Source organism: Kryptolebias marmoratus, linkage group LG21 (assembly GCF_001649575.2).
Source record: "Kryptolebias marmoratus isolate JLee-2015 linkage group LG21, ASM164957v2, whole genome shotgun sequence".
Taxonomy (NCBI): domain Eukaryota; kingdom Metazoa; phylum Chordata; class Actinopteri; order Cyprinodontiformes; family Rivulidae; genus Kryptolebias; species Kryptolebias marmoratus.
In genome coordinates, this window is record NC_051450.1 from 18,630,435 (window position 1) to 18,654,267 (window position 23,833).

Here is a 23,833-nt window from a genome sequence, read left to right on the forward strand (position 1 = left end):
CCAGATCTCAATGCTGTAGGTTTTATTTGTGCTTCTGTCTCTATATAAACACAGAGACACGTTAGTCACAGTCTGTGAGAGTCGCGTGCAGTCTGTGCAGCCGTCTGGTGGGAACACGCAGCGCAGTGGCAGGGCCGGAAAGTGGGGGGGCCCCCTGGCCCCCTGGCCCCAGTGGTTCCGGCGCCTATGTTTGTACGTTTTGCTGGAACAGCTGTGAAGACGGCCTCCAGCTGCTTCTCAACGGAGCAGAAGAAGCACAATGGCTCCGCGTGCAAAAAGGTTTGTCTTGAGACCGCAACCAAGTGACTGAGAGCCGACTTTGTGACGCCTCATGTTGTTCAGAAAAGCCTTGAGGAGGAATTGCCCGGCTGTTGTGGCTGTGTATGGTTCTTCCACATGCTACTGAGGTCACTGTTTGTTAAAGGAATAAATTGTTAAACTGACAGCCTCTCCTGCTTCTTCAAAACTGTCAAAAACGTCGAACTGCTTCGAAGCATAGCAGCTAAGGTGAAACTGTTGCAACATTTATGTATAAAGAATATACTTCCTGCGCAACTTCTTCTTCTTCTTCTTCTTGAGATATTTTCGCCGTGAAGCTGTTGGGATGAAGAAAATGGTCTCTGCTGTTGAAATAACATCAAGCCTGGTGTTTATCAGAGTTTATACCTAATCCCATTCATTAGTAGTTTTAAAAAAATCTAATTTTTTATAGTTTAAAATAGAGGAAATGCTCTCTGCTGAGTTACTGAAGGGATGTTAATCCCACCTGTCCCACAGGTGTTCTGATTTCATTTAGTCTGTTTGTCTTTTTGACAGCATGCCGACATTGTTTTCCTTGAAAATGAAAAAATCGTCTTTTGGGTCGTCATATTGTGCCGCATTTTTGACTCTGACTGCTGAGTGGGGCGGTGGTTTTAGGTTTTGTCAGTATAATCCCAGGAGTTCAGTCTACGTGTGAAAACAGCTGTAGTTTCTGTGTCTTATACACAGATAATCAAGGTATTATGGGTAGAATTAACTCATAGCAGCAGTTTTTTGTTGTGTTTTTTGTTTTGTTGGTGGGTGAAGCTGTTTTGGTTCTCGACACACCAGTAAACATCATGGAGTCCGTGGCTGAGCCTCCGTTCCTCTGATCAGCTTTGGCTGAGATTTGTGTCATCTGGCTCTCTTTATAAAGACAGTTAATCTGTAGACACAGTCCTCCTGGGTCCTGAGTGTGTGTATGTGTGTTCGTAAATGTATTATTACAGGCTGATATCTTTTTTTTATTATGTCAAAGTTGGCAGAGGTTGTTGTCTCGTTGTAGTTTCTGTTTACCAAATGATTCACTCTGACCAGTAGTCTGCAAAAAGAGTGATTTTTCTAACATCACAGAGAATAAATTCAAAGTTTGACGTAGCAGCGTTACATTAAAAACCAGTCCTTTCAGAGAACAAACCGTTTAAAGTGGCAGGAAGTGCTGCGTCTCTAGGAATAAGTTGTTAATGAGATTGTTTTTCAGTCGGCAGCCTCCGTTCAGGCCAAAGCAAACACAAGAGCTACTTTTAACACCGTAGTTTTTATCACCAAAAAATGTCCTAAAAGGGAAGAAAATACGACGAACACTTGTGTCAACCACAGCAGTAGCAGGTTTTATTCCTGCTTCATGTCTGAATTATCTGTTTTTTTGTTGGGAGATCATTTAAAATCTCTTGGACTGTTTTAATAATATGCAGCAAACTCAAGTTTTTTTGGTGTTCTCTTTTCCCCACGTTCCTAAACCATCAAGCTGCAGACCCGTGAGCACGTGGAAGCTAACAGAACCACAGCTTTTTCCTGTTTTTGGATCTAAAATGGATCACAGTTCACTGACATTTTAAATGTTTGCTCTACAATGTCAAACAGGAAGCAGGAAAGAGACGGTGTTTGTGTTTTTCCTTCATGTTGTCTGTTTTAAAGCCCAAAAAAGACATTTTTACCAATTAAATCTAAAAGGTTTGGAAGCTTTATTTCACTGATTTTACAGATTGTATCTGAAATTATCTTGGTAATACAGTCTCAAGTCTCTCTGGAGACTTCCTTTGTTTTTGTTTTTTATTCTCTTTTATTTTAAAGTCTCTTAAAAAAACTCTAAATCATTTCTCATTTGATCACTGTGCTTGGAAACATGTAGTTAAGAGTCTTGTATTATATATGTACAGCTAATATTTAGATATTTTTGCATTGATCTGAGGACGGTTATTGCAAATTAAATCATTTTTATTGCCCCTTTTGGCTAAAATAAAATGATCAAGCAAGCACAGCTTTCTCCTCTTACTCACCTGCTTCTGCTGTTCTTCATCAGTAAACACGTTTGGTTTGACCTTTTTAACATAAACATGGATTTTTAATATCAAGCGTTTCTTTTATGAAGGGACTGAGTTAAACAAAGTTGCCTCACAATAATTGGTGTGTTTTCCATGTACCTGGTGCTCATGTTTCAGCCCTGTGCTGTCCAAGTCCACGGCCGTTCATGCATTGTTTTAGTGACAGATGCAAACGGCGACCTCACCAACCTTTCGGGGAGTGTTGGGTTTTACATCAATCTAAGGAAATCCTTACATAGCCTCTGACAATGGGTGAGATGTTGAATATCTCGAAATAGTCGGTCTCTTCCGTAGGCAGCTGTAAAAGTTACCAGTAAGTCTGGCTAAACCTGAAAGGAAACCGCAGTGATAACATAATGCACATCGGGGGTTTAAATGTTGCTCATTTATTTCTATTTTTGTTTCGTTTCTCTGCATTTTAACAGAAGTTCATTTTTAGTGACCATAGTGGTTCCATTGCAGAGACGATAAACCCCAATGTCCCGTAATCGTGACTGTCCCGTCGAACTTTATAACTGCTTCCTGCGCTCCCGTTGCCGTCTAATCAGCTGATTTCTAAAGCACCGTGGTCTGAACGTCAGGCTGTTTGCTGCAGTTCTCTGCCGCCTGAGACTGCTGTCTTATCAGTCACTCTCTCTATCTTAGTGAGTGCCTCTAGTTGACCTTCCTCTGAGCACACAGGCCAAGGCCTGAATAATATATGAGCAGCCTGGAAAGAGCCGAGTGTGTGTGTGTGTGTGAGTCATGTAACTCTACTGGAAGTTAACGGAGGTAATGAGAGCGAGCTTGATGTCTTGAGTTTGCAGGGGTTGGTACTTGCATTGAAACTGAATGTCACTCCTCTTGGTATTTGACCACTTCTTTTTTTTCCTCCCCCTGGTCGTACGCCATGGGTGCCCCCAACCCAGTTAAGAGTGTGTTGGACCGCAGCGTGTGTCAATCTTTAATGAAAAGCGTCCCACCATCTCGGGTTTCCTTCGGGAGAGAAGTTGGAGAGGAGGGATCAAGGGGAAGGAGCTCAGGGGTTAAAGATAACAGGATTGGGAGCACAGTGTGCATGTATTTTGCTGTAACGTAGCACTCACGGTTTCTCTCTCCGCCCACAGAAAATGTCACCAAGGAACACGTCTGACCATCTCTTCCTCTGAAGACCTATGAGGAAGTACATCCACACGAACAAGTTATGGACTCTCCTCTGTTTATAACCATTTAAAACAGGAGGAGATCTGGTCTAAGTCCTGTCATGTAACATTTCCTGCATCATGGATTTATTGTTCACTGCCACATAGATTCTCAAATCCCGCCCCTCCGTTGGATCCAGGCTTTGGACACAATCAGCACAAATATGAATTTAATGTTCAAGGAGAGTCTGACCAGGAGAGACATTTGACTCTTTTATTATTATTGCAAGGTTACCTACAGCTGAAATGGATGGAAGGACTGAAAAGGGGCTGAAATCTGCAGCTTGGATTAAGTTTTGGACGCCATTCCTTTACCATTTCATTTCTGCACTATAAGAGACTTAAAAAACATAAAAAAGCAAAGTTTTCTTTGGAATTATGGAGATGGTCACAACAAAAATGACAATTTGTTAATCACAGTTGAATTATTTATTTCCTGTTTACTTGAATAGTTGTTTTTTGTGTTGTGATGTAGGCCTGTTTGGCCTGACAGAAGGCTGAACAGGCTTATGTGAAGTTTTGAACCCTGAATCACTGAAAGGATTTATTTTCCTCAGAGGCCAAGCGAAACAAGCTACAATAAAGCACAATACGTTTAGCAAAGCGGTTCACAATGGCAGCGGATCACAGTGAGCTGCTGGCCGAGATGGCGACCGTCGGGCGCCTGAGTGCCACGGAGCGCCTGAAGCACGCCCAGAAGCGCCGTGCTCAACAGTTAAAAGCTTGGGCCCAGATGGAAAAGGACGCCACGCGAGGGTCAAGGGCCAAGGCAGACAAGAGGAAGAAACGCACCACCAGAATAACGTTTCCCGACTCCGTCACCCTGCTGGATGCGGCGGCACGCAACGATGTGGAGGAAGGTGAGTTAAAAGGACACAACATGCCCACAGTGGTGATTTCCATAAAGGTAATATCACCCAACGCCTGAAGGCCAGAGGGCGTGTTTCTCTGTCTGTGTGTGTATCTGGTTTTGTGTCCTTTCATATTGGGACCAAAGCCTGATCCTAATATGGTGGAACATTTTAGGATTAGGTGTTAGCTTTAGGGCTAAGTAGTGAATTGAGCTTAAGTTTGGGTTACGTAAGCACTGGTAATGGTTGGGGTTGGACTAAAGAAATGAATGGAAATCAATACGATGTCTTAATAAGGATAGAAATAAAAACTTGTGTGTGTTTGTCTGTAGCATTACCAAAGTATCTCATGGACCAGTAGATGGATTGGAATGAAGCTCAAAGTAATCATTGGATGTACATCTACAACAGATTACCTCTGACCAACACAAAAATGGCTGCAGCTCAGGCAGTTTTACAGGGGAAAAAAAGCTAAAATTTGGTGTTAGTAGCTGAGCATCATCCCCAACACTCAGAGCGTTACACAATGTGCAGTATTTTTGGTTATCAGTCCTGTTTGGAAAATATTTCATGAACCAACAGTTGATAAACTCTTAGAGATGCCCCAATGGGGATGGCCTCCAGAGTTACATTAATCTTAGCTAACACCAAAATAACTCTAACTTGGTGTGGTAGTAGCTGAGAATCACCTGAAACACATCCTCTGATACTCTGAGTGCTCACAGATTACAGATCCTTTCTCATCAGAAGATCATCATCAAAGGCAGCAGGAAATATGCATTCCTTCGAGGAATACTAGACCTTTTTATTTCTTTATACATTATTCCTAATACAACCCTGATTAATTGTAATAGGTTTAGGATTTTTCTTTCCACGGCCACAGGATTAGGGCTCATATTGGTGGTAAATCTTCTCATTGTTCATGTTTGTTGTTCTTTGACTCTGACTCGACATTTTGGTTCCATTTCTATTCAGGACAAGCCAACGTGTTTCAAATTTCCCTCTCTGTCGTCGGCCGTAACGCTGTGTGTGTGCACGTTTGTCCTTTTTCTAGTGCGGGAGCTGCTCAACAGCGGTGTCAGCCCAGATCTGGTCAACGAAGACGGACTGACGGCGCTGCATCAGGTACACACACTCCCAAACGCACGGGCGTTTGTTCCATTCGGCTCTGTCAGACTTTATCTGGATGTGTGGTTGGTTCTGAGAACCATCTTGGGTCATCATAACCCAAATAACACACCTATTTTCTCAGAATGCGATTAGCTTTAAACCACATTGTTCACATTCACTTATACACACACACACGCCTAATCCTGCATGGGCGGGAGCTGAGGTACAACCTTGTAATAAAAAAACCCCACATATTTCCATAAACATTGTGGTCGTTCCTTAGTACTCCCAGGCATCTTTCCTAAGCTCAGTGCAGAGTTTTTACTCTTAAATGTTTCATATCAGCAAACAGATGTTAATATCAGACACAGACAGCCTGAGTAAATTTTAAAAAAAAAGCACTTTTCATGCAATCGTTTAATTTGTTAGGCAAAAAAGGCTTCAAACCAAATAGGCTCTATATGAAAAAACTATTGCCTCCCTTTGTTAAATCTGGAATGGTCTGGTTTTTGTGGAAAGCTGAGTTCAGTTTCAGTAAACGCACCCTGGTCCCCCAGTGAACACTGACAGTCCAACACGGCAGGGGTAGTGTGATGGTCTGGGGCTGCTTTGGTGCTTCAGGACCTGGACGACGTGTCGAAGCATTTTTTACATGGGTTCAGGTTGTTTGGATAGTTTTTTCCCCCTAATAAATGTATTAATCAGGTTATATTTGATATTAACATTTGTTCAATGATCTGTAACAAAAAAAGCAGAAGACATCTGTAAGGGGGTGAATACTTTTCACAGCACTGTAGCGTCTATGATTGTTCTTCTTTGCTGCCGCTGTTTTCAGCTCACCGTGTACTATCTGCTAATATTATGTCTAAGCCTTTATTTGAATTAAGTTTGGGTACAGAAGGACACAGATAGTTGTTGTTTTTAATTTATTATCATTTCTGACACAAGGCCAGAAGTTGGAAAAGTAAAAAGCAGCTTTTTAAATCAGATTTAGACAAAACCATAATATGTTTCCTGTTTTTAGAAATTGCAAACTTAGGACAGTAATCTACGCAGAAGGCTTTAAAAATGATTCCTCCTTGTAAATTTATATGAACTCTCTCTCTCATGTCAGTACAGAGAAGTCTTTATTAACACGCTCGCCGCTGTTCCTCCTCTTGGAAAATGTTGTTGTTTGCACAGCAGAGGTCAGAGCCATGTATGCAAATTTAGCTTCTCAAGCTTGTGTGGTAGCTGCAGCTGAATCGGTGCATAGATTTCTCCGTTTCTGCTCTTTTATTTGGCGTCAGTGTATTTTGACGTGTTTTGTCGCTGCCTCTTTGTTTTGCCTGTGATTTGCACTCGTATTTGCGTGGCGTTTTCTCAGAAGTTCCCTCTCTCTCTCTCTCCTCAGTGCTGCATTGATGACTTTGAGGAAATCGTTCAGTGTCTGCTGGACGCCGGCGCCTCTGTGAATGCGTGTGACAGCGAGCTGTGGACGCCGCTGCACGCTGCTGCCACCTGTGGGCACACCGGGCTGGTGCAGCTCCTGATTCAATCGTGAGTGGACTGCAGCTTTAAATGTTTATTTGTCTTTAAATAAAAAAGGGGAAACCATTGTTCTGTATGAGAAGCAAAGTATGTCAGCTTTGTTTTTGTTTTTTGCATATATTTCACATATTCTCCCATTTCACATGTATTTACTGAATGTTTTTGTCAAAATATGGTAATTTATTATTACTTTTGTGGCACTTTTTGTGCACCAGTACACACTCCAGCACATGCATACCCAGTAAATATACATTATTCCTTACCTTCACATTTATATCCACAGTAGTCAGCTGACTTGTGAACATTTCTCTCATGTGTTTTAACTGATTTATTCATAGTCTCAGGAGAACAAGGCGTATAAATATAATCCAGTTTGGGCGTGTCATCCTAATCCTGTTCATTTTGTTTGTAAATGCACGCAGGAACGCACACTTATTCCTGTTTAAATTTATGTGTGTGCGTGTGTTCTTAGTGGCGCTGAGCTGCTGGCTGTTAACACAGACGGCAACATGCCCTATGACCTCTGTGAGGACGAGGCCACCCTGGAGCTGCTGGAGATGGTTATGGCCGAGCAGGGTCAGTGAGCCGAGTCGAGACAAAACTTTATTTTGTTCTTGGTGTTTTATTTTTAAAAATTAATGACTGTTAAGTTTGTTAACACCTGATTAGTCAAGGAAACAGTGTTTTATATTCATAGACACGACTCCTAGCTGTCACATTTGAAATCAGAAGTGTTTCTAATGTGTGTGACTTCCACTTCTTTTTTTGTGTCTGTGTGTTTTTTGCTGTGCAGGGATAACTCAAGACCGTATAAAAGAATGCAGAAAAGCTAAAGAGAAGAAGATGCTTGCTGACGTTCAGGCTCTGGTTCAGAGTGAAGCAGACTTAAACACACAAGACAATAATGGAGCGACGCTGGTGAGACAGAGGGACTCGTGCAGTCACGATTAACTGTGTTTGTCTTCAGCTGCAGTTTTAGGCTTTTAGATTGTTGCAATACAGCCAGGATGAGTTCAAGAACGTGCACAGAACTTTCTTTTATGTTTTTAAACAAAGTAATGTTTGTCGTTCAGTTATTATAAGACCTCACTGTCTGTTCTGTGTTGAATTCCTCTCAGCTCCATATTGCATCTGCCAATGGCTACATGTCTGTAGCCGAGCAGCTGATAGAGAACAGGGTTCAGCTGGAGCTGAAGGACTCTGATGGGTGGACGCCGCTGCATGCCGCCGCCTGCTGGGGACAGGTGCGTACTGCAGGCAAACCACAAGAACTTGAAGCTTTTTTTAAAAAACTCTGAGTTTTTGGTTATTTGTTTTATAGATTGAAGTGGTGGAACTGCTTGTAGCCCACGGAGCCAACCTAAATGCAAAGTCGGTCCTAGATGAGACACCTCTAGGTGAGACCGCAGGGTTTTATCTTTACTTCCTTTATAAGAAGGTACTCAGTTCAAGAAATATTGTTTAGCCAGTCCTGTTGTTTCCTTCTCAGATGTTTGTATGGACGATGAGGTCAGAGCCAAACTGACGGACCTGAAGCACAAACACGATGCCATCATGAAAAGTCAGGACAAGCAGAAGGGCACGCTGCAGAGAGGAGTGTCCAGCACCAGCAGCAGAGGGTGAGACAGGAACCAGGGCCTGAGCACTGAGCAGTGTTTTTTTTTTATAACCTCCCTGCACATCTTTGTCATTTGTTCGTACAGTAAGGTGGTGCGTCGTGTCAGCGTAAACGAGCGCTCCAGTCTGTACCGGCGGGAGCACCAAAAGGAGGCGATCGTGTGGCAGGAGCGCGGCCGGCAGCCTGAACCGCAGGACGACGATGAAGACAGACAGACTGATAACGAGCTGCACCAGCACGCCGTTATGGTGACTTTCTTTCTTTCTTTTTATGTCTGGATGCAGCACTCACACTGCTGTTCTTGTTTTTTGTGATCACACTACTTCAGTTTATTCAGAAGACAGAAGCTCTGACTTTTGTTTTTTGTAACTTTCATCCTTTTTGAGAACATTACCTTTATTTACAAATATTTCCCCCACTTTCTCTGATATCTGCTTCAGCATACTAGCTCTATTTTTGTCTTCCTGTGTTATTTTTACCTAGTCTTTGGCTGCTTTTCTCTACCATTTTGCACTTTTTTAGGTTTTAGCTAACCTTTTTGTGCTTTTTAGCTTCTAGCTACTGTTTTGCTGCTTTTAGCTTTTAACTAGCATTTTGCTACTCTCAGTTTTTAGCTGGGCATGTTGCTACATATAGTTACCCAGCCTTTTTCTCCTTTTAGTTTTTAACTAGCCTGAACTAGCCTTTAGCTTTGAGCTGCTGTTTTGCTACTTTTAGCCAGCTTTGTGCTGTTTTCAGCTGGCCCTTTGCTCTTTTTAGGGTCTAGCAACTGTTTTGCTACTTTCATCCAGATTTCTTTCTACTTTTAGCTAACATTTTGCAACTTTTGTCTTTTAGGTGGTGTTCTGCTTCTTTCAGCTTTAACAATTCAGTTTCAGCTTCTTCCCCAAGTTTCAGTGAAGTCATTCAACTCTCAGCAGTTTTCCCCAAAAATGCAGTTTTTCTAGTTTCTGCTTTCATCAAACACGCCCCTTGATTAACCTGTATGTTCTGTTTCAGGTGGCGGTTGGTGCAGCGACGACACGCCTGGAGGAACTGGAGGTTGCCGACAGGAAGATTGCGTCCAGTTTAGAAAACGGGGAGACTTCTGTCTCTCTGGCTTCTTCTGTGCCTGGAGAGCTGTGGACTGGTGGGGGTTACATGGAGCGCAGCGCCTCCTACCAGCTCAGCCCTGCGCCTGGAGCCGGGCATCCAGAGGGCGAGGCTGCGGACAGCATGACTCGGGAGAAGTCGCACCACACCCTGGCTGACCTGAAACGCCAGCGGGCGGCCGCTAAGCTCAATAAGTACCCAGCACCTCCACCTCCTCTTCCCTCCCCCGTTGAGGAGGACGAACCTTCTGCCGCCGCAGCCCAGATAACAACCCCTCAGACTCAACCAGAAACCCAAACGAGCCCCACAGCTGAGGAGGAGGAGGCCTCTCCCAGCCAGGTGTACTTCACCCCAGCCAGCGGAGATCCTCCGCTGCTGAAGCTTCGAGCCCCGGAGGAGGAACAGACCAACAACAAGGAGCCCTGCTGTGGCCTCATGTAGACACAGCAGAGTACAGACACTGAGCAGGTTACACTCCGACGGGACAAACATCCTATAAAACAAACATGATTTAAAAGATTCAAGTTCGCTGAGGTCACAGTTCAATCACAGCAGAGCGAGTTTTAGGCTTCAACGACAAAAACGGCTACATTTACCTTCAGTTTCACTACATGATTACGTGCCTTTCAACATGCAGTTTTTAGAGGTGATACTGCTGACTTGGCCAAAACACCTTAGTCTGCAGACTGTCATGGAAGAGATCGTTGGTTTAAGGCTTCCACATCTTTTCACTGTTCTCTCACTCACAACATCTGTCTGCACTTTCCCCACCAACAGGAAGGGACAGAAGATAAAAGTAAATACATGCAGAAGTTAAAATGGATAAAAAGTACCTTAAAATCATTAAACCCATCATGTAACATAAATGCGTGACAGATAAATAGAGATTCTTTGCTGCCTGACATGTTTTATCATGGACTGTGAGGCTACAGCGCTTTGGAGGCGTGGACAAACGTTTCCATCACGTTTTTCTGGTGAGACGGGATGCCACGTGCCAACAGTGGCTCGATCTACATAAATAGGGTGCAGTCTACATGTTGGGGGTTCTGCTTCCATTTCCTCAAACCGGATCCATCGTTTCCTCTCTCTGCTACAAGGCTTTTTTTCTGTCTGAATGTAAGAACGACAGACTTTACGAGAATCATGCACCAGCTGAGATTTAAACAAAGTAAAATAAGTTGAATCACAGCTCATAAATCTTGATAATCAGGGTTCTTTTTTGTTGAATGACTGCTATGAAAGGTGCAGGTTTTAAAGTTTGGGACACTGATTGGTGATTATAGTTCAGGCTCTTCAGAAGTTACACAAAAATGCACTTTTTCTTCTACTTTTATTTCCCTAGAACTGAATAGTTTTCACTTTTCTGCTTTCAAATACAAAAAAAAAAACCCAATACATTTCAATGAGGCGATTTGTATTCAGACTTTTATTTTCATATTTATAATCTCATCAGTATTTCTGCTTTTCCACCTCTAGAATGAAATAATAATCTATTGTTACAATAAGAAAATCCTGCTCATACATTTCAAAGACGGTGAAGCTCAAATCAGAAACTTGTTTGTCAGAGGTTTAGTGCCTTCATTTGGTGGCTTATTTAATGTTGGTTTGCACAAAGTGTGTTAAATATGTGTAAATACGGTGAGCACTGGCATTAAATGATCTGACCCGGGCTGTAAATGCACTCCCAGTTATTGTACCGCATCTTGGTTTTGTTAGTGATTTTTACTGATCCCTGTTTAAAGAAAAAAAAATACAGACATGATGTTCTCATAAATGACTTTTTGTATTTTTATAACACAAATGCTCCTGTTTAATGCGTCTGATACTGCGGCCCTGTCTGTCTGTGATCCATGAAGTTTGAAACCTGTCAGAGTTAGAGAAAGCTCTTCTTTTATCTCCCGAGCGACAAGTAAAACTCCATGTTTATATGCGAAGGTGGGAGTGTCCTGCACATGTGGCGAAACTGAATAGTTTCCACCCTAACCCCTCACCCTGCTCTTGTTGTTTCTTTCATCACAGCCTCCCGTCCTCTGAGTACATATCGAATGTCACAGTCTGTTCTGATCTGTCTGCCAGCGCAGCAGTTGGCTCGCACACTAAATTCTCCCGTACAGAGCTGCAGCGAGATGGAGAGTTTTGAGCTGAAAACGTAGAACAGGATTCCCCCTTGCCTTGACAAAACCTGTGCAGAGTTTGTTACCTTCTTAAAGAGCTGCTGGGAGACGTAATCTGTCATTTGGATTCTGCCAAAATTGGCCCTGCGTGACAGACGAACGTCACCGGGGCGTCCCGTGCTTGTGTGCGAGCGGTTTTAGTTTGTGGGATATCAAATATCTTTCCCCGAGTCCGTTCCAAGATGTCTGAAGGGGTCCTGCTCACATACAGTACACACCTTTGATAGCCTGCTCTCAGAGCGACTTGTTTTTCCTCTTCACGTCAAACACAAACGGTACCTGCTCAGAATGAGCTGGAGTTTATTTTGTCCTGTAGTAAAACGGAGGAAATGAACGCTGCCATTTAACGGACTGCAGAATTGTGCAGTTTCAGTGAAACTCCCTCAAAAAATGATCTACATCTGCAACTGATTAACTTTTGGAGTCAACCTGATTTGGGGCACCGCAGCTGACTGTGAAAACAGCTATAACTCAGTCAGATTTACAGATATTCAGCTAAAAGTTGACGTGAAAGTAGCTGAAACTCCTCCTCAACGCTTTCTTTGAGAGTTGGCACGTCTCACAATTTGTTATTTTTCCAGGTTTGACCTAAAAGGGATATAGCTTTAACTCTTCTTAGCATTACAGGAGTTTAGTTTTGTAATTGTAATATTTTAATTTCTAACATCCTTGTTCATTATTTTCAAATGAGAGAAAAGAAAAAAAGCAGAACTGAGCAGGCAGGAAGAAACTGGTCAGTATTTGAGTTTATTTAAGAGATTCTGGTTTTGTTCCAAGCCTGCGAAGAATATTAAGCAGCCTTCGAAAATGAATCATTGCAGATGTTGTTGTTTTTTTCCATATAGATTAACATTTCTTGCACTTTGGTTACAAATATGTAATCCAGTTTGATTACATATTGACATATACAACTAAATCCATGTGTCAGTTTTATCATCTGAAGCTGCAGCATTTCTACAGTGTACTGTAACATTAACCGGAGGCAGACACTGAAAACATTGCAATATTGTGAAAACTTTAAAAGATTTCAACACATTTCTGGCTTTTAAATGGCTCAAAAGCAGCTGAGGACTTTGCTCTTGTAACCTGAAAGGACCACATATTTAGTGAGATTAGCTTCCATTGTTAATATAAATACAAATGGGGAAAAAAAAACTTTCAATTATATGACTAACAAAACATGATTACATACAGTAAATAGGTACAAATCTGTCTACTGTTATCCTTTCCCTGTTTTACAGATGATCAGATAATCTATGACAGTTTAACTGTGATGTATTTACACTTTTCAAATGTATCTGGGCTATCTGTAGATGCCTATTATTTGTAGTTTGATGTAAACCCAAAAATGAGACTTTTTTTGGGGGGGGGGGCTAAAATCTGTGAAACTACTGTTTTTATGTTGCATTCAGGTAGCAGGGACAACAGCGGGAATTCGAAGCTTCTTAAAATTCTAATCCCTAGCAGTGACTTGTAACTGTAAAAAATCTTAACTTAAACGCAAATTTTGTGTTGATAAATTGTTTTTTGCCGTTACTTCAATGTTTGTTTTTAAATCTCTCTCAACTCCGGGTATTTGACGCCTTCAGGTCTGCACGCTATAAAGTGTCCCGCTATAAAGTGAAAGCGTATTTTCCGAGCGGCGCCTGATGGTGTCATTTGGCAGGCACGAGAGGGAAGAAAGTCCAACCGGCCGAACCGCCTGCAGACGGCGAGCGGAGGCGTGTCGGACCCGCCGGGGCTACTATGAAAACCGAGAGGCTCCGAAAGTCTCCGGACAGAAAACCAAAACAGCCCGAGCTGACCTGAACGTGTCCGGAGAGAGCGCTGCTGGTAATAACTGATAAACGTTATCTCCGTGCGCGCGCTCCGAACTACTTCTCCGTTCAGTTGTTCACGTTCTTCCATCATCTCCTTCTTCTTCGGGGGGGGGGGTTTCAGGTAACGGTTCAACTGTTTCAGCTGGGCGGACGTGACCAGGATGTCCCGCGAGGCGACGAACGGGGTGCCGTGCGGGGCCAGGGTGCTGACCCTGGACACCATGAACCCCAACGTGAGGCGGGTGGAGTACGCCGTCCGGGGCCCCATCGTCCAGCGGGCGGTGCAGATCGAGAAGGAGCTCCGGGAGGTAACGTTCAAAACGCGGCGCCCAGGAACGACTCGGGTGAAGTTTGTTTTATCTGCACGAATCTCGTCTTCGTATCACTGCACATGAATAGACTTTAACTTCGCTGTCACAACCAGGAAACAGATTTTTATTTTCCTTTTTTTTCATTCTGGCCTCCCCCTCAGACACCTGCTGGGGAATTCCTTTGCATTACAGAAAAAATGTAAACAAATCTGTATTTTAGTGCGTTTTGGCACCAGCTGTAGTGAAAACTCAACAAAAAAAGAGTCACTTTCCTGCATTCCTTGAAATAATGCATATTTAGTTTTAGCTTCTTCATCAGATTTCACAAAAAGTTAAACTTCTTTGTTTTGGTCATATAAAATCCGAACCTCCTGTTCTGACCCTCCTTATAGAGAAATGCCTCAGAGCCCGCTGGGCCTCCCGGCTGCAGCTCAGTCCAACAAAAACTCTCTTCCCGCCAGAGGACAAAGCTAGAGACACAAAAGGAGGACAGAGAAAGCTTCATCTTATGCAATGCTGCTCCACCAAACCCCACCTCTCCTGAGTGCTGCGTCCGCCTCGGGCTGGGAAGACGGTCGGAGCTGTCCGCTCCAGCTCATCACGTCTTAGGAAGGAGACATACCCCTGTCCCTGTCCGAGCTTTTAACAGGAAAGACGTGGACATCGGAAACATTTCTGTTAAACGTACGAGCAGATGGTAACGGAACGTGCAGGAACGCCAAAAAGGCTGGTCTCGCAGCTCTTTTCCTCATCAGAGCCACAAACATTCACCTCCTGAAAGCCTCCATCTGTATTTTCTCATGTTGCTAAAGCAAAAAAATGTAACATTTTTAAGGAAACTCTCAGAAAGTAAACCAACACAATTCAAGATGACCACCGCAGCTAATCGTCATTACCGAACACTCAAAAAATGGCCGCAGCTCTGTCAGTTTTACAGATATTGAGCTAAAATGTAGCCTGGTAGTAGCTGAGAGTCGTCCTCAACACCCACTCCGAGCGAAACGTCTCCAGATTCGCCTCCGGTTGCACAAAACCTTATTTTCAACGTTCGACCAAAACGGCTACAGCTTCAAACTAAAACAAGCAGCTAGCAACATCAGCTAAAAGCAGCCAAACAATAGTTGAAAGCTAAATGTAACAAAATGGTAGCTGGAAGCCAAAAGTAGCCACAAGCTAGCGAAAACTAGGGAAGACTAGGAAGAAGCTAAATGTACTAAACGGCTAGCTAAAAGCTCAAAGTAGCAAAACATTAGCTAAAAGTAGCAAAAAGCTACCAAGAAGCTAAAAGTCGTAAAAAGCAGGCTAACTAGAAATGGACTAGCTAAGAGGAGCAAAAGTCTGGCTAGAAGCTAAATGTAGCAAAAAAAAGCCAAAAGTAGAAAAAGGCTAGTTAAAAGCTGAAAGTAGCTAAAAAGTGTCTAGAAGCCAAAACTACCAAAAGGCTAAATAAGAACTGGAAGTAGTAAAAAGCTAGCAAAAAGTATTGCAAGCTAGCTAAATGTAGCAAAAGGCAAGCTAGAAGCTGAAGTATAACAATGCTAGCTAAAAGCTAACTAGAGCAAAAGGCTAGCTAGAAGCTAAATGTATCATTAGATGACAAAATGGAGCCAGTTTGCTGAAGCAGAATTATATTGAAGGAACTGAAGATATCTGTGTATTTCTGAAAAGTATAAAAGTTACATAATCGGAAAGTCCTGAATGAGCTGAACGTTTTGATAGATGAACAAGAAGAAGTCCGATAAAAAGCGTACAGAAGAACAGTTGAGTGCTGAATCAGCGTTTATGTTATTACTACAGAGGACGACGTCATGCTGGTCAAACTGAAATAATCAAAATAAAATCCTGGTGTTTTCTGACGGGTCGCAGGGTTTGTGTGGCAGCAGCTGACGGTCATCAGAGAGCGCGCTTCCTGTCAGATCTGTGGCTGGACCTCTTTTTACTGGTGGCTCAGCAGATTTTCTGCATGTGTGTGTGTGTTTGTAAGTGTTTGTGCGCCGCTGCCGTGATGGTGACCCCCTCTATAAATCCTTACCCGCGCGTCTGGCGTGACACTGCCTGTTCTGCGAGCGAGCTAATTCAGGCTCGGGTCTCGGCTTCTGGCAAGTCTGCATTTTCTGTGACAATGACGGGGGCGACAGAAAGGAAACTGAATCCACCTTATTTGTCCAGTTTCTCTGCTTCTCCCTTTTCCTTTTGTTGGGTGATCTGATTGCCGAGTTGTCTTTCAGGAGGTATTTCGTCTGTGGATGACCTTAGGAAGAGTCATGTGGTTAAATTAGCCACAATTATTCCCACTTTGGATCACTTAGTTACAGTTAAAGCAGCCTGACTGAGCAGTTAGTGCTGCTAAGGTGGGGTAGATGTGAATTTGGGTCGGATGTTTTAATCATTGACCCACGGGGGTTCTCGGCCCGCTCTGGTACGGACTGTGCCTGGTGCTGACTGAGCAGGAGGACGCCGGAGCGAACCGGCTCTGGGAACAACCGCCCTCTTTGTTGCATGTCCGGAAAAAGGATAAAGACTAAAAACGGAAACGTGCTGCATCCAGTTACACGGACCTCAAATAAGCTCAAAGTTGTGTCTGACTTTCTGCTGAACTCGAAGAACGTCAGGAAGCTCCAGCTGAACGTGAAATCGCCTCGTGCCGTGGAAGACTTTCACACTGTTTGGTCGCGCAGATCAAGCAAAGAACGTTATTTTAAAAACTTTAAGCTGTGTTGTTGTGTTTAAGTTTGCTAGTTGTTTAATAAAACCTAAATGATCTAAAGAACTTAAATTATTTAAATAAAATAAGACCACTTGTATTCAATGTTGGGACTGAACTAATGTAGATTTAATTAACAAAAAGTGAACTGGTTGTTCAGTTTTCGGTTTATTTAGTTTAGTTAAATAGGACATTAATTGTATAAATCAATCCAATTTTATTTATTAAGCACTTTCCATACAATAATGTGGCTTACAGGAAGTGAAAAAAACAACTAACATAAGCAAAACATAAAAACATAGCTATGAGCAAGAAAATTTAGCACTTTAATATGTTTTGAAGGGATTAATCAGTTAAATTAACATCAGGGATAGTTGTTAAAATTGAACAATTTGAGTGTGAATTTAGTTCTATAAAAACAAAAATAATAAAAACATTACATCATTGAGAAAAAGGAAATGATTGTAAGTTAAAACAAGATAGTTAAGACATTTGTTTCCATTAAAATAAGACGGTGAGGTAAGATTAAATTAAAGTATAAATTAATGTGAATTTAAGTCTAGAAGTATAATAAAATTTGTGAATAAATAATTCAATTAAAAGCCAGACGGATAAGATCTGCACCAAACTCCTGATTTATGACTTGTTTTGTTCTTTTTCCAGTCTGTAAACGTACACCGGTCGTTAACGTTTGTTTTAAATGTGAATCCGTTCATTGATTCGTTGTTTTGTTGTTGTTGTTTTTGCAGCTTCCGTCTTATCTGCACCGGCCTGATCGGCACGTCAAAGTTCAAGGTTGACCCGCGCTGATCGGTCCTCCTCTCTGATTAGATCACGTTTGTGTGAATGTGCCGTAACGTTGTTGTGTTGTGTTTAAATCCACAATAAACAGTTTTTATCTGCAGCTCTGAACTCTCCGCCGACGAACATTTAGTATTTGTTCAGATTCGATTCAAGCCTTCTGCGAAATGTCAATTTCCCGATTTCAAATCCTCTTAACCATTGAGCGAAAACAGCCGGGTTGTCCGTTTCTTAGCCTTAGCAGAAGATAACGCGAGTCGACCTGCTGTCGCCTGACGTCATGTGAGAAACAGCTGCAGCTGCTGCTCCGGGCTCAAAATCGGACCTCCTGCTGCTGAAATAAGGTCGAAAAGTGAGCGGCCGGAGGAGTAGGAGTAGAACCCAGAAGAGACAGGCCAGTGGCACGATTAGATTAGGCCGTCATGATGATTAATACCCCGCCCATAAACAGGGAGTGGATTGTGCTTCTGAGAGCTCCAGCAGCAGCTCTTCCTCCTCCTCATCCTCACATCAAACCCCAGACTCTGAGCCTGGGTCTTTGTAAAACAGAGGGGCTAATGAGGGAGGATGAGTCGGGAGGTGGGGGGCTAATGGGGTCCGTGTGACCTGAATACTCTGATTTGATTTGCATAATGAGACATTTGAGGGAAAAAACAACACAGATAGTTGTTAATGTCAGTAATTAACTGGTTTTAGAAGATAATAGGAAAGAGGAACGAGCGTTTCAAACGCAGATGATTCCCTTTTTTTTGTCTTAACTGTAAATTGACTCATCTGTATGAACTCATGCCTGTGACGCCACACAAATATTCTCTTGAAGTATGACTGAACTTGCAAAAACGTGGACTTTTGTGAGTTTTAAGAACACATTCTTTGTTTTTATTGTTGCAGGGAGTCAAAAAACCCTTCACAGAGGTCATCAAGGCGAACATAGGAGACGCCCACGCTATGGGACAGAGACCAATCACCTTTTTCAGACAGGTTGAACACATTCCAACATTACTAAATCTCTAAATATCCCCTTTTCATACATCTCAGCCACTGCTGACTCTTGTGCAGGCACTCGTGATGAAATGGAGGAAAATATTTTGTATCCAACCCGTATTTCATAACAATTTCTTTTAACTCTGCAGTAAAATGTCTCGAACTGAAGCTGAGATTGTGCAGTTTAATAGTGGTGGTTTGTCCCTCGTGCTCAGGTGCTGGCTCTGTGCTCATACCCCGAACTCCTGGAGGACAACAAGTTCCCGGAGGATGCCAAGAAGAGAGCGCGGCGGATTCTGGACGCCTGCGGGGGCCACAGCTTAGGTCGGACAGCTACACCTTTGTAGCTAGCTGTTAGCCTTATATCATCCGAATGTTCTGTTTGAGTCAAAGTTCACTCTTGTGTCCTGAAGGGGCCTACAGTGCCAGCCAGGGGATCGAATGCATCCGCCAGGATGTGGCACGGTACATCGAGCGCAGAGACGGGGGCATCTCCTCCAACCCTGACAACATCTACCTCTCCACTGGGGCCAGCGACGCCATCGTGGTAGCTGTCACACATCCTCCTGCAGAGCGGGCCTTTCAGAGCTCTTTTATTGCTGCTTTAATCCCACACCGCTGACACCTTATGTTTATAGAACGGGCCTGTATTGAACTTCTGTTAATTATACACCAAGTTGTACTTTGCTCATCTGTAACTTCACTCCACCCACAGACCTTTGCTACTGTCGCTTTTATGTAATCAAATCATACAAAGGGTTAACTTCAGGATAACTTTCCCGCTGCTCTGAGAAGATACTAAAGCTGTTTAATTCAGAGGTGATGCAGCTGAAACTACAGAAATGAACAATTCTGAATGACGTCTCTGAAAGGTTCTTAAAGTTAAAGTAGGAAAACACTAGCTAAAAGCTAAAAAAGAAGCAAAACACTACCTAAAAGAAGCAAAATGCTAGCTAAATGTAAAATGTAATAACAGTAAATGTAGTAAAAGACTAGATAAAAGCAGCAAAGTTAGCTAAAAATGAAAAGTAACAAAATGCTAGCTAAATGATAAAGCAACAAATGATACCAAGAAGCTAAAAGTAAAAAAAAAATTATATCTAAAAGCAATTAATTAGCAAAAGCTTAGCTTAAAGCTAGAAATACCAGAACAGTAGCTTAAAGCTAAAACTAGCAAAAGGCTAGCTAAAAGTAGCATATAGATGAAAATAGAACCAGTGTACTGAAGCAGAACTGAAGAGATCTCAGTGTATTTCTATGGTGAAAATCTTTGTAAATAAAGTTAAATATAAGAAAAAACAAAAGCTACAACAACCCAAATTCCCAGCAGCCGTCTTCTGATTGAGCTGAACGTTTGGATGTATGAAAACCAACAGCGTGAATGCTGAAAGTAACTTTTTCTTTTTGCTTTTTTCCTTCTCCTCTTGTTCGCAGACCATCCTGAAGATGCTGGTGTGCGGCGAGGGTCGAGACCGAACGGGAGTGATGATCTCCATCCCTCAGTACCCCCTGTACTCGGCCGCCCTGGCAGACCTGGGCGCCGTGCAGATCAGCTACTACCTGGAGGAGGAGAGCTGCTGGAGTCTGAATGTGACTGAGCTGAGGAGGGCGCTGAACGAAGCGAAACAGCACTGCAAACCTCGAGTCCTCTGCATCATCAACCCTGGAAACCCCACAGGTTTGTCCTCTCTTTGCAGTTCTGTACATAAACTTCTGCTTTCGGCTCACTCTTCATTTGTTTTTGTTTTTTTTTCACCTCACAGGTCAGGTCCAGAGCAGGCAGTGCATCGAAGATGTGATCCGATTCGCTAAAGAGGAGCATCTCTTCCTCATGGCCGATGAAGTAAGTAAATGAAAATCCCCCGTCAACAGATTTTAGATGTCAGACTCAGTCCAGTTCTCCACATTTCATCCAGCTTTTATGTGATTTTTTTTGTTGCAGGTCTACCAGGATAACGTCTACGCAGATGGATGCAAGTTCCACTCCTTCAAGAAGGTTCTGTTTGAGATGGGACCAGAGTTCTCCAGCAAGGTGGAGATGGCTTCCTTCCACTCCACCTCCAAGTGCTACATGGGAGAGTGAGCAGCTTACACAGCGCCTACAGATACACTGTGACCCTAGTTGGTTATTAAGCTGCGTACATTACTTTCGTTTGGAAATCTTCACCTCGTTTTGCCTTTTAAATCGTAAAAACTTAGATTTTTTATTTCTGATGATTTGGAAAAATTGTGCACAGCGTCTGCGTCACCTAACTCCTTCATACTTTGTGCTGTTTTAGCCGTTTATATATCAAAACCTTCAGCTCATTCAGGACTTTGTGGCTATGACTTTTGGATTTTGTAACTTTTATACTGTTCAAAATACAGATATTTTTCCCTATAGATATACATTAAGATCTCTTCAGTTCCATCTGAAATCTGCTTCTGCAACTGTTCTTTATTTTAGCTTTTAGTTAGCCTTTTGCTATTTATATAGCTTGACTTTGACTGCTTTTTAGCTAGCATTTTGCTACATTTAACTTGTAGCTAATGGGGTCCATGGGATCTGAATATGCTGCTAGTTTTAGGTTTTAACTAGCGCTTTCTACTTTTCGCTTCTAGATCATGTTAGGTGGCGTTTTGCTACTTTTGGTTTTCAGCCAGCATTTTGATTGTTTTAGCTTTTACCTTTTCTTCTGCTCCTTTTAGCTTTAGCAGCTCAGTTGCAGCCTCCTCAGCAGCCAGCGTTATCACAGAAAAGGACATCTTTTAAAAGGCTTCTTGGTCCCATGGACGTCTGTTGCAGGAAAATAACATTTCTCTGATGCGTCAGGTGTGGATTCCGTGGCGGCTACATGGAGGTGATCAACATGGACCCCCAGGTGAAGGCCCAGCTCACCAAACTGGTGTCGGTGCGTCTCTGCCCCCCTGTCCCCGGACAAGCCCTGCTCGACCTGGTGGTGAACCCCCCGCAGCCTGATGAGCCGTCCTACAGTACATTTATGAAAGTAAGAAACACACACACACACAGCTAACTCAATGTGGGCAGGCTTTACTCGTGTAAACCTGTAATCTGTGTACACAAAAACCTGCACCGAGTCCCAGAATCCTCTCATGGTACTTGATCAGTCTTAAATAAAATGTTCTTTCTGTGGGATTAAAGTTCATGTTACAGAGCCGCTTTATGCTGCGGTGACACAAACTAATATTTGACACAACTGGTGCCGCAGTAATGAGGTCTGGATTCACTGGACTCTCACAATCAGAGGCTTTGTTCACAGTGTGTGGGAGGAGGCCGTTACCAGTCATTACTGTGTTCATGGCTAATCTAACTCGAATTCAGACTCAACTGCATACTTCAGCTTTATAGTCAGAAATGTGCCACAGAGCAGGAGTTTATACATTAAAGCTGAGTATCACAGAGAGAGTGTGTGTGTGTGTAACACACCCTGCTTTTAGAAAAAATAGAAAACCTGAAGGAACAGGATCTCTCCGTGTGTCTGGATGTCACCTGATGGATGGGATGAAGCGTCACAGTTAATGTCTAACTACTGCCTGGCAGTAAATTCAGGAAACTGTTTGACAAGCGGTGATGATTATTACCTTCGAGTTTGAAGAATCAAAATGATCCAACATTTGAAATGGGATCTACATAAAATGTTTATTAGATAAATTAAAAACTGATGTGAACTGATCGTTCAGCTACTTTTGTGAGAACGTTGAGCTACACGACACCCTTCAAGTGAGGATATAAAAATGGAAGGAAATGTTCCTCAGAGCTGAGAAAGTTCGGCTCAGTTACGTACCGTAAGACTTCAACAGCACTAAGCTGAAATGTAGCCTCACTGGAAAACATCTCAGCTTTGCCACAAACAGGTCGGCTGCAGTTTTGTTTATATAACTGGGATTCAAATCAGCAAAGCAAATCCATGTGCAAATAACCAGACAACACAGTGGCGTGGGCGAGGCTTCATACGATGGGGATTGCTGGGAGGATTCATTCATAGCCGCCCTTCCTGCTCAATGTTTGCTTCATAACTGCAGTGAAAGTGTCCCATCGCTACACCCGGCTGCTCAGTGCTTACTAGATGCAGGTTTGTAGGAACCATCCATGACCAGAGACACCTTCAAAGAGGTATGTTGGTGTCAGAACTGGGCCGTGGAGCTATGGACGGAAGAAGCCTGGTTGAGAGGGAGTTCTTTTACGTTAAATATTAAAGGTGTCTGTGGGATTTGATTACCTTGAGGAGTCATTGCTTCAGAGTGTTAAGCTGGTGGTCATAATGTTATGGCTGATTCATAAGCACCTTTGGCAGAGTTTTACCATCTGCTTCCTTCACAGGAGCGGAAAGCTGTGTTGGCTGATCTGGCAGAGAAGGCCAGGCTGACGGAGGAGATCTTCAACACAGTACCTGGTATCACCTGCAACCCGGTCCAAGGAGCCATGTACACCTTCCCCCGCATCGCCCTACCTCAGAAGGCCATCGACAAGGCCAAGGTCTGCTGCCCGAATATCCCGATGTACTTTTCAGACCGGCCGACACGTGAATAAATATAAATCCGTGTACCCACAGGAGCAAGGTCTGGTTCCAGACATGTTTTATTGTATGAGGCTGCTGGAGGAGGAGGGAATCTGTCTGGTCCCAGGAAGTGGCTTCGGACAGAAAGAGGGAACCTTCCACTTCAGGTTTTAGCTTTGAATCTAGCATTCTGCATTCATGTCACACAATTCTGCTCCATCTACAACTCGTTTCTCCAATCGCCCAGGATGACCATCCTACCTCCGACTGAGAAGCTGAAGGTGGTGCTGCAGAAGATCCGTGACTTTCACCTGAAGTTCACGCAGGAGTTTTCTTAACGGTCCTTCGCCTTTCAACAAGCGCCAGTATCTAAGTGCCTTTGTATGAATGAGGCCGCTGCTCTCTGAAGTACCCATCAGCTCAAGAACATAGTTTCCTTGAGCCGTTTGTCCAGATGAACGTTCAAAACAAAAACAAAAAAATGCACTTTTAGTATTACCCAGCCAAGTCTCCTGATCAAAAAGATGTTTTAGCTGTGATTTGATGATTCGAGTCTTAATGTTAAAGAAAGATATCTCCTGTAAGCTGTTTGTTGCCAAATACCTTTTAACATGTTAAGTGATTAACTGGAGCTGCCTCTAAAGGAAGCGGCTCTACGTAGATTAAATGCAGCCAATGACATTAATTTTTAATACGTTCATAAATGTGATTCATTTTTGAGCTGTATGCACTTCCATTTAAAGATTTCTACAAGAAAAGAAAAACATTCAGCATGACTTTGTATTAATTCACTACAAGAAGCCCCTTCTTAGT

The 23,833-nt window shown here is 42.9% G+C and overlaps 2 protein-coding genes across 5 annotated transcripts in view; both read left to right on the plus strand.

Annotated features, from left to right (window-relative positions):
• Positions 1 to 11,468, plus strand: part of ppp1r16a (protein phosphatase 1, regulatory subunit 16A) — a 16,826-nt gene extending 5,358 nt beyond the window's left edge. For both annotated transcript variants that reach the window (XM_037973106.1, XM_037973107.1), the window contains exons 2-11: positions 3,452 to 4,386; positions 5,432 to 5,502; positions 6,881 to 7,026; positions 7,490 to 7,593; positions 7,811 to 7,935; positions 8,136 to 8,261; positions 8,339 to 8,414; positions 8,507 to 8,636; positions 8,721 to 8,883; positions 9,635 to 11,468. In XM_037973106.1, the coding sequence (XP_037829034.1) occupies positions 4,140 to 4,386; positions 5,432 to 5,502; positions 6,881 to 7,026; positions 7,490 to 7,593; positions 7,811 to 7,935; positions 8,136 to 8,261; positions 8,339 to 8,414; positions 8,507 to 8,636; positions 8,721 to 8,883; positions 9,635 to 10,168 (1,722 nt within the window). In that variant the 5' untranslated portion in view covers positions 3,452 to 4,139 and the 3' untranslated portion in view covers positions 10,169 to 11,468. The remainder of the gene's footprint in view (positions 1 to 3,451; positions 4,387 to 5,431; positions 5,503 to 6,880; positions 7,027 to 7,489; positions 7,594 to 7,810; positions 7,936 to 8,135; positions 8,262 to 8,338; positions 8,415 to 8,506; positions 8,637 to 8,720; positions 8,884 to 9,634) is intronic.
• Positions 11,469 to 13,567: 2,099 nt separating this feature from the next.
• si:ch211-217a12.1 (alanine aminotransferase 2-like) lies at positions 13,568 to 23,786 on the plus strand. 3 transcript variants are annotated; one of them, XM_037973109.1, is made up of 12 exons: positions 13,568 to 13,734; positions 13,829 to 14,065; positions 18,429 to 18,518; positions 18,737 to 18,845; positions 18,935 to 19,068; positions 19,956 to 20,199; positions 20,285 to 20,364; positions 20,464 to 20,600; positions 21,334 to 21,508; positions 22,843 to 22,998; positions 23,075 to 23,187; positions 23,268 to 23,786. In XM_037973109.1, the coding sequence occupies exons 2-12, from the start codon at positions 13,883 to 13,885 to the stop codon at positions 23,356 to 23,358; spliced, it is 1,512 nt and encodes a 503-aa protein (XP_037829037.1). In that variant the 5' UTR covers positions 13,568 to 13,734; positions 13,829 to 13,882; the 3' UTR covers positions 23,359 to 23,786. The 3 variants fall into 3 exon arrangements, with proteins under 3 accessions (XP_037829037.1, XP_037829036.1, XP_017283910.1); XM_037973108.1 differs by having other exon boundaries at positions 13,843 to 14,065; XM_017428421.3 differs by having other exon boundaries at positions 13,843 to 14,029.
• The last annotated feature ends 47 nt before the right edge of the window (positions 23,787 to 23,833 follow it).

Excerpts from the sequence above, each read along its gene's own strand:
- si:ch211-217a12.1 (XM_037973109.1), top strand. The coding sequence starts at position 13,883 with ATGTCCCGCGAGGCGACGAACGGGGTGCCGTGCGGGGCCAGGGTGCTG. Across the intron at positions 19,069-19,955 it reads GGGCCAGCGACGCCATCGTG|ACCATCCTGAAGATGCTGGT; the intron begins GTAGCTGTCACA and ends TCTTGTTCGCAG. Across the intron at positions 21,509-22,842 it reads CCTACAGTACATTTATGAAA|GAGCGGAAAGCTGTGTTGGC; the intron begins GTAAGAAACACA and ends CTTCCTTCACAG.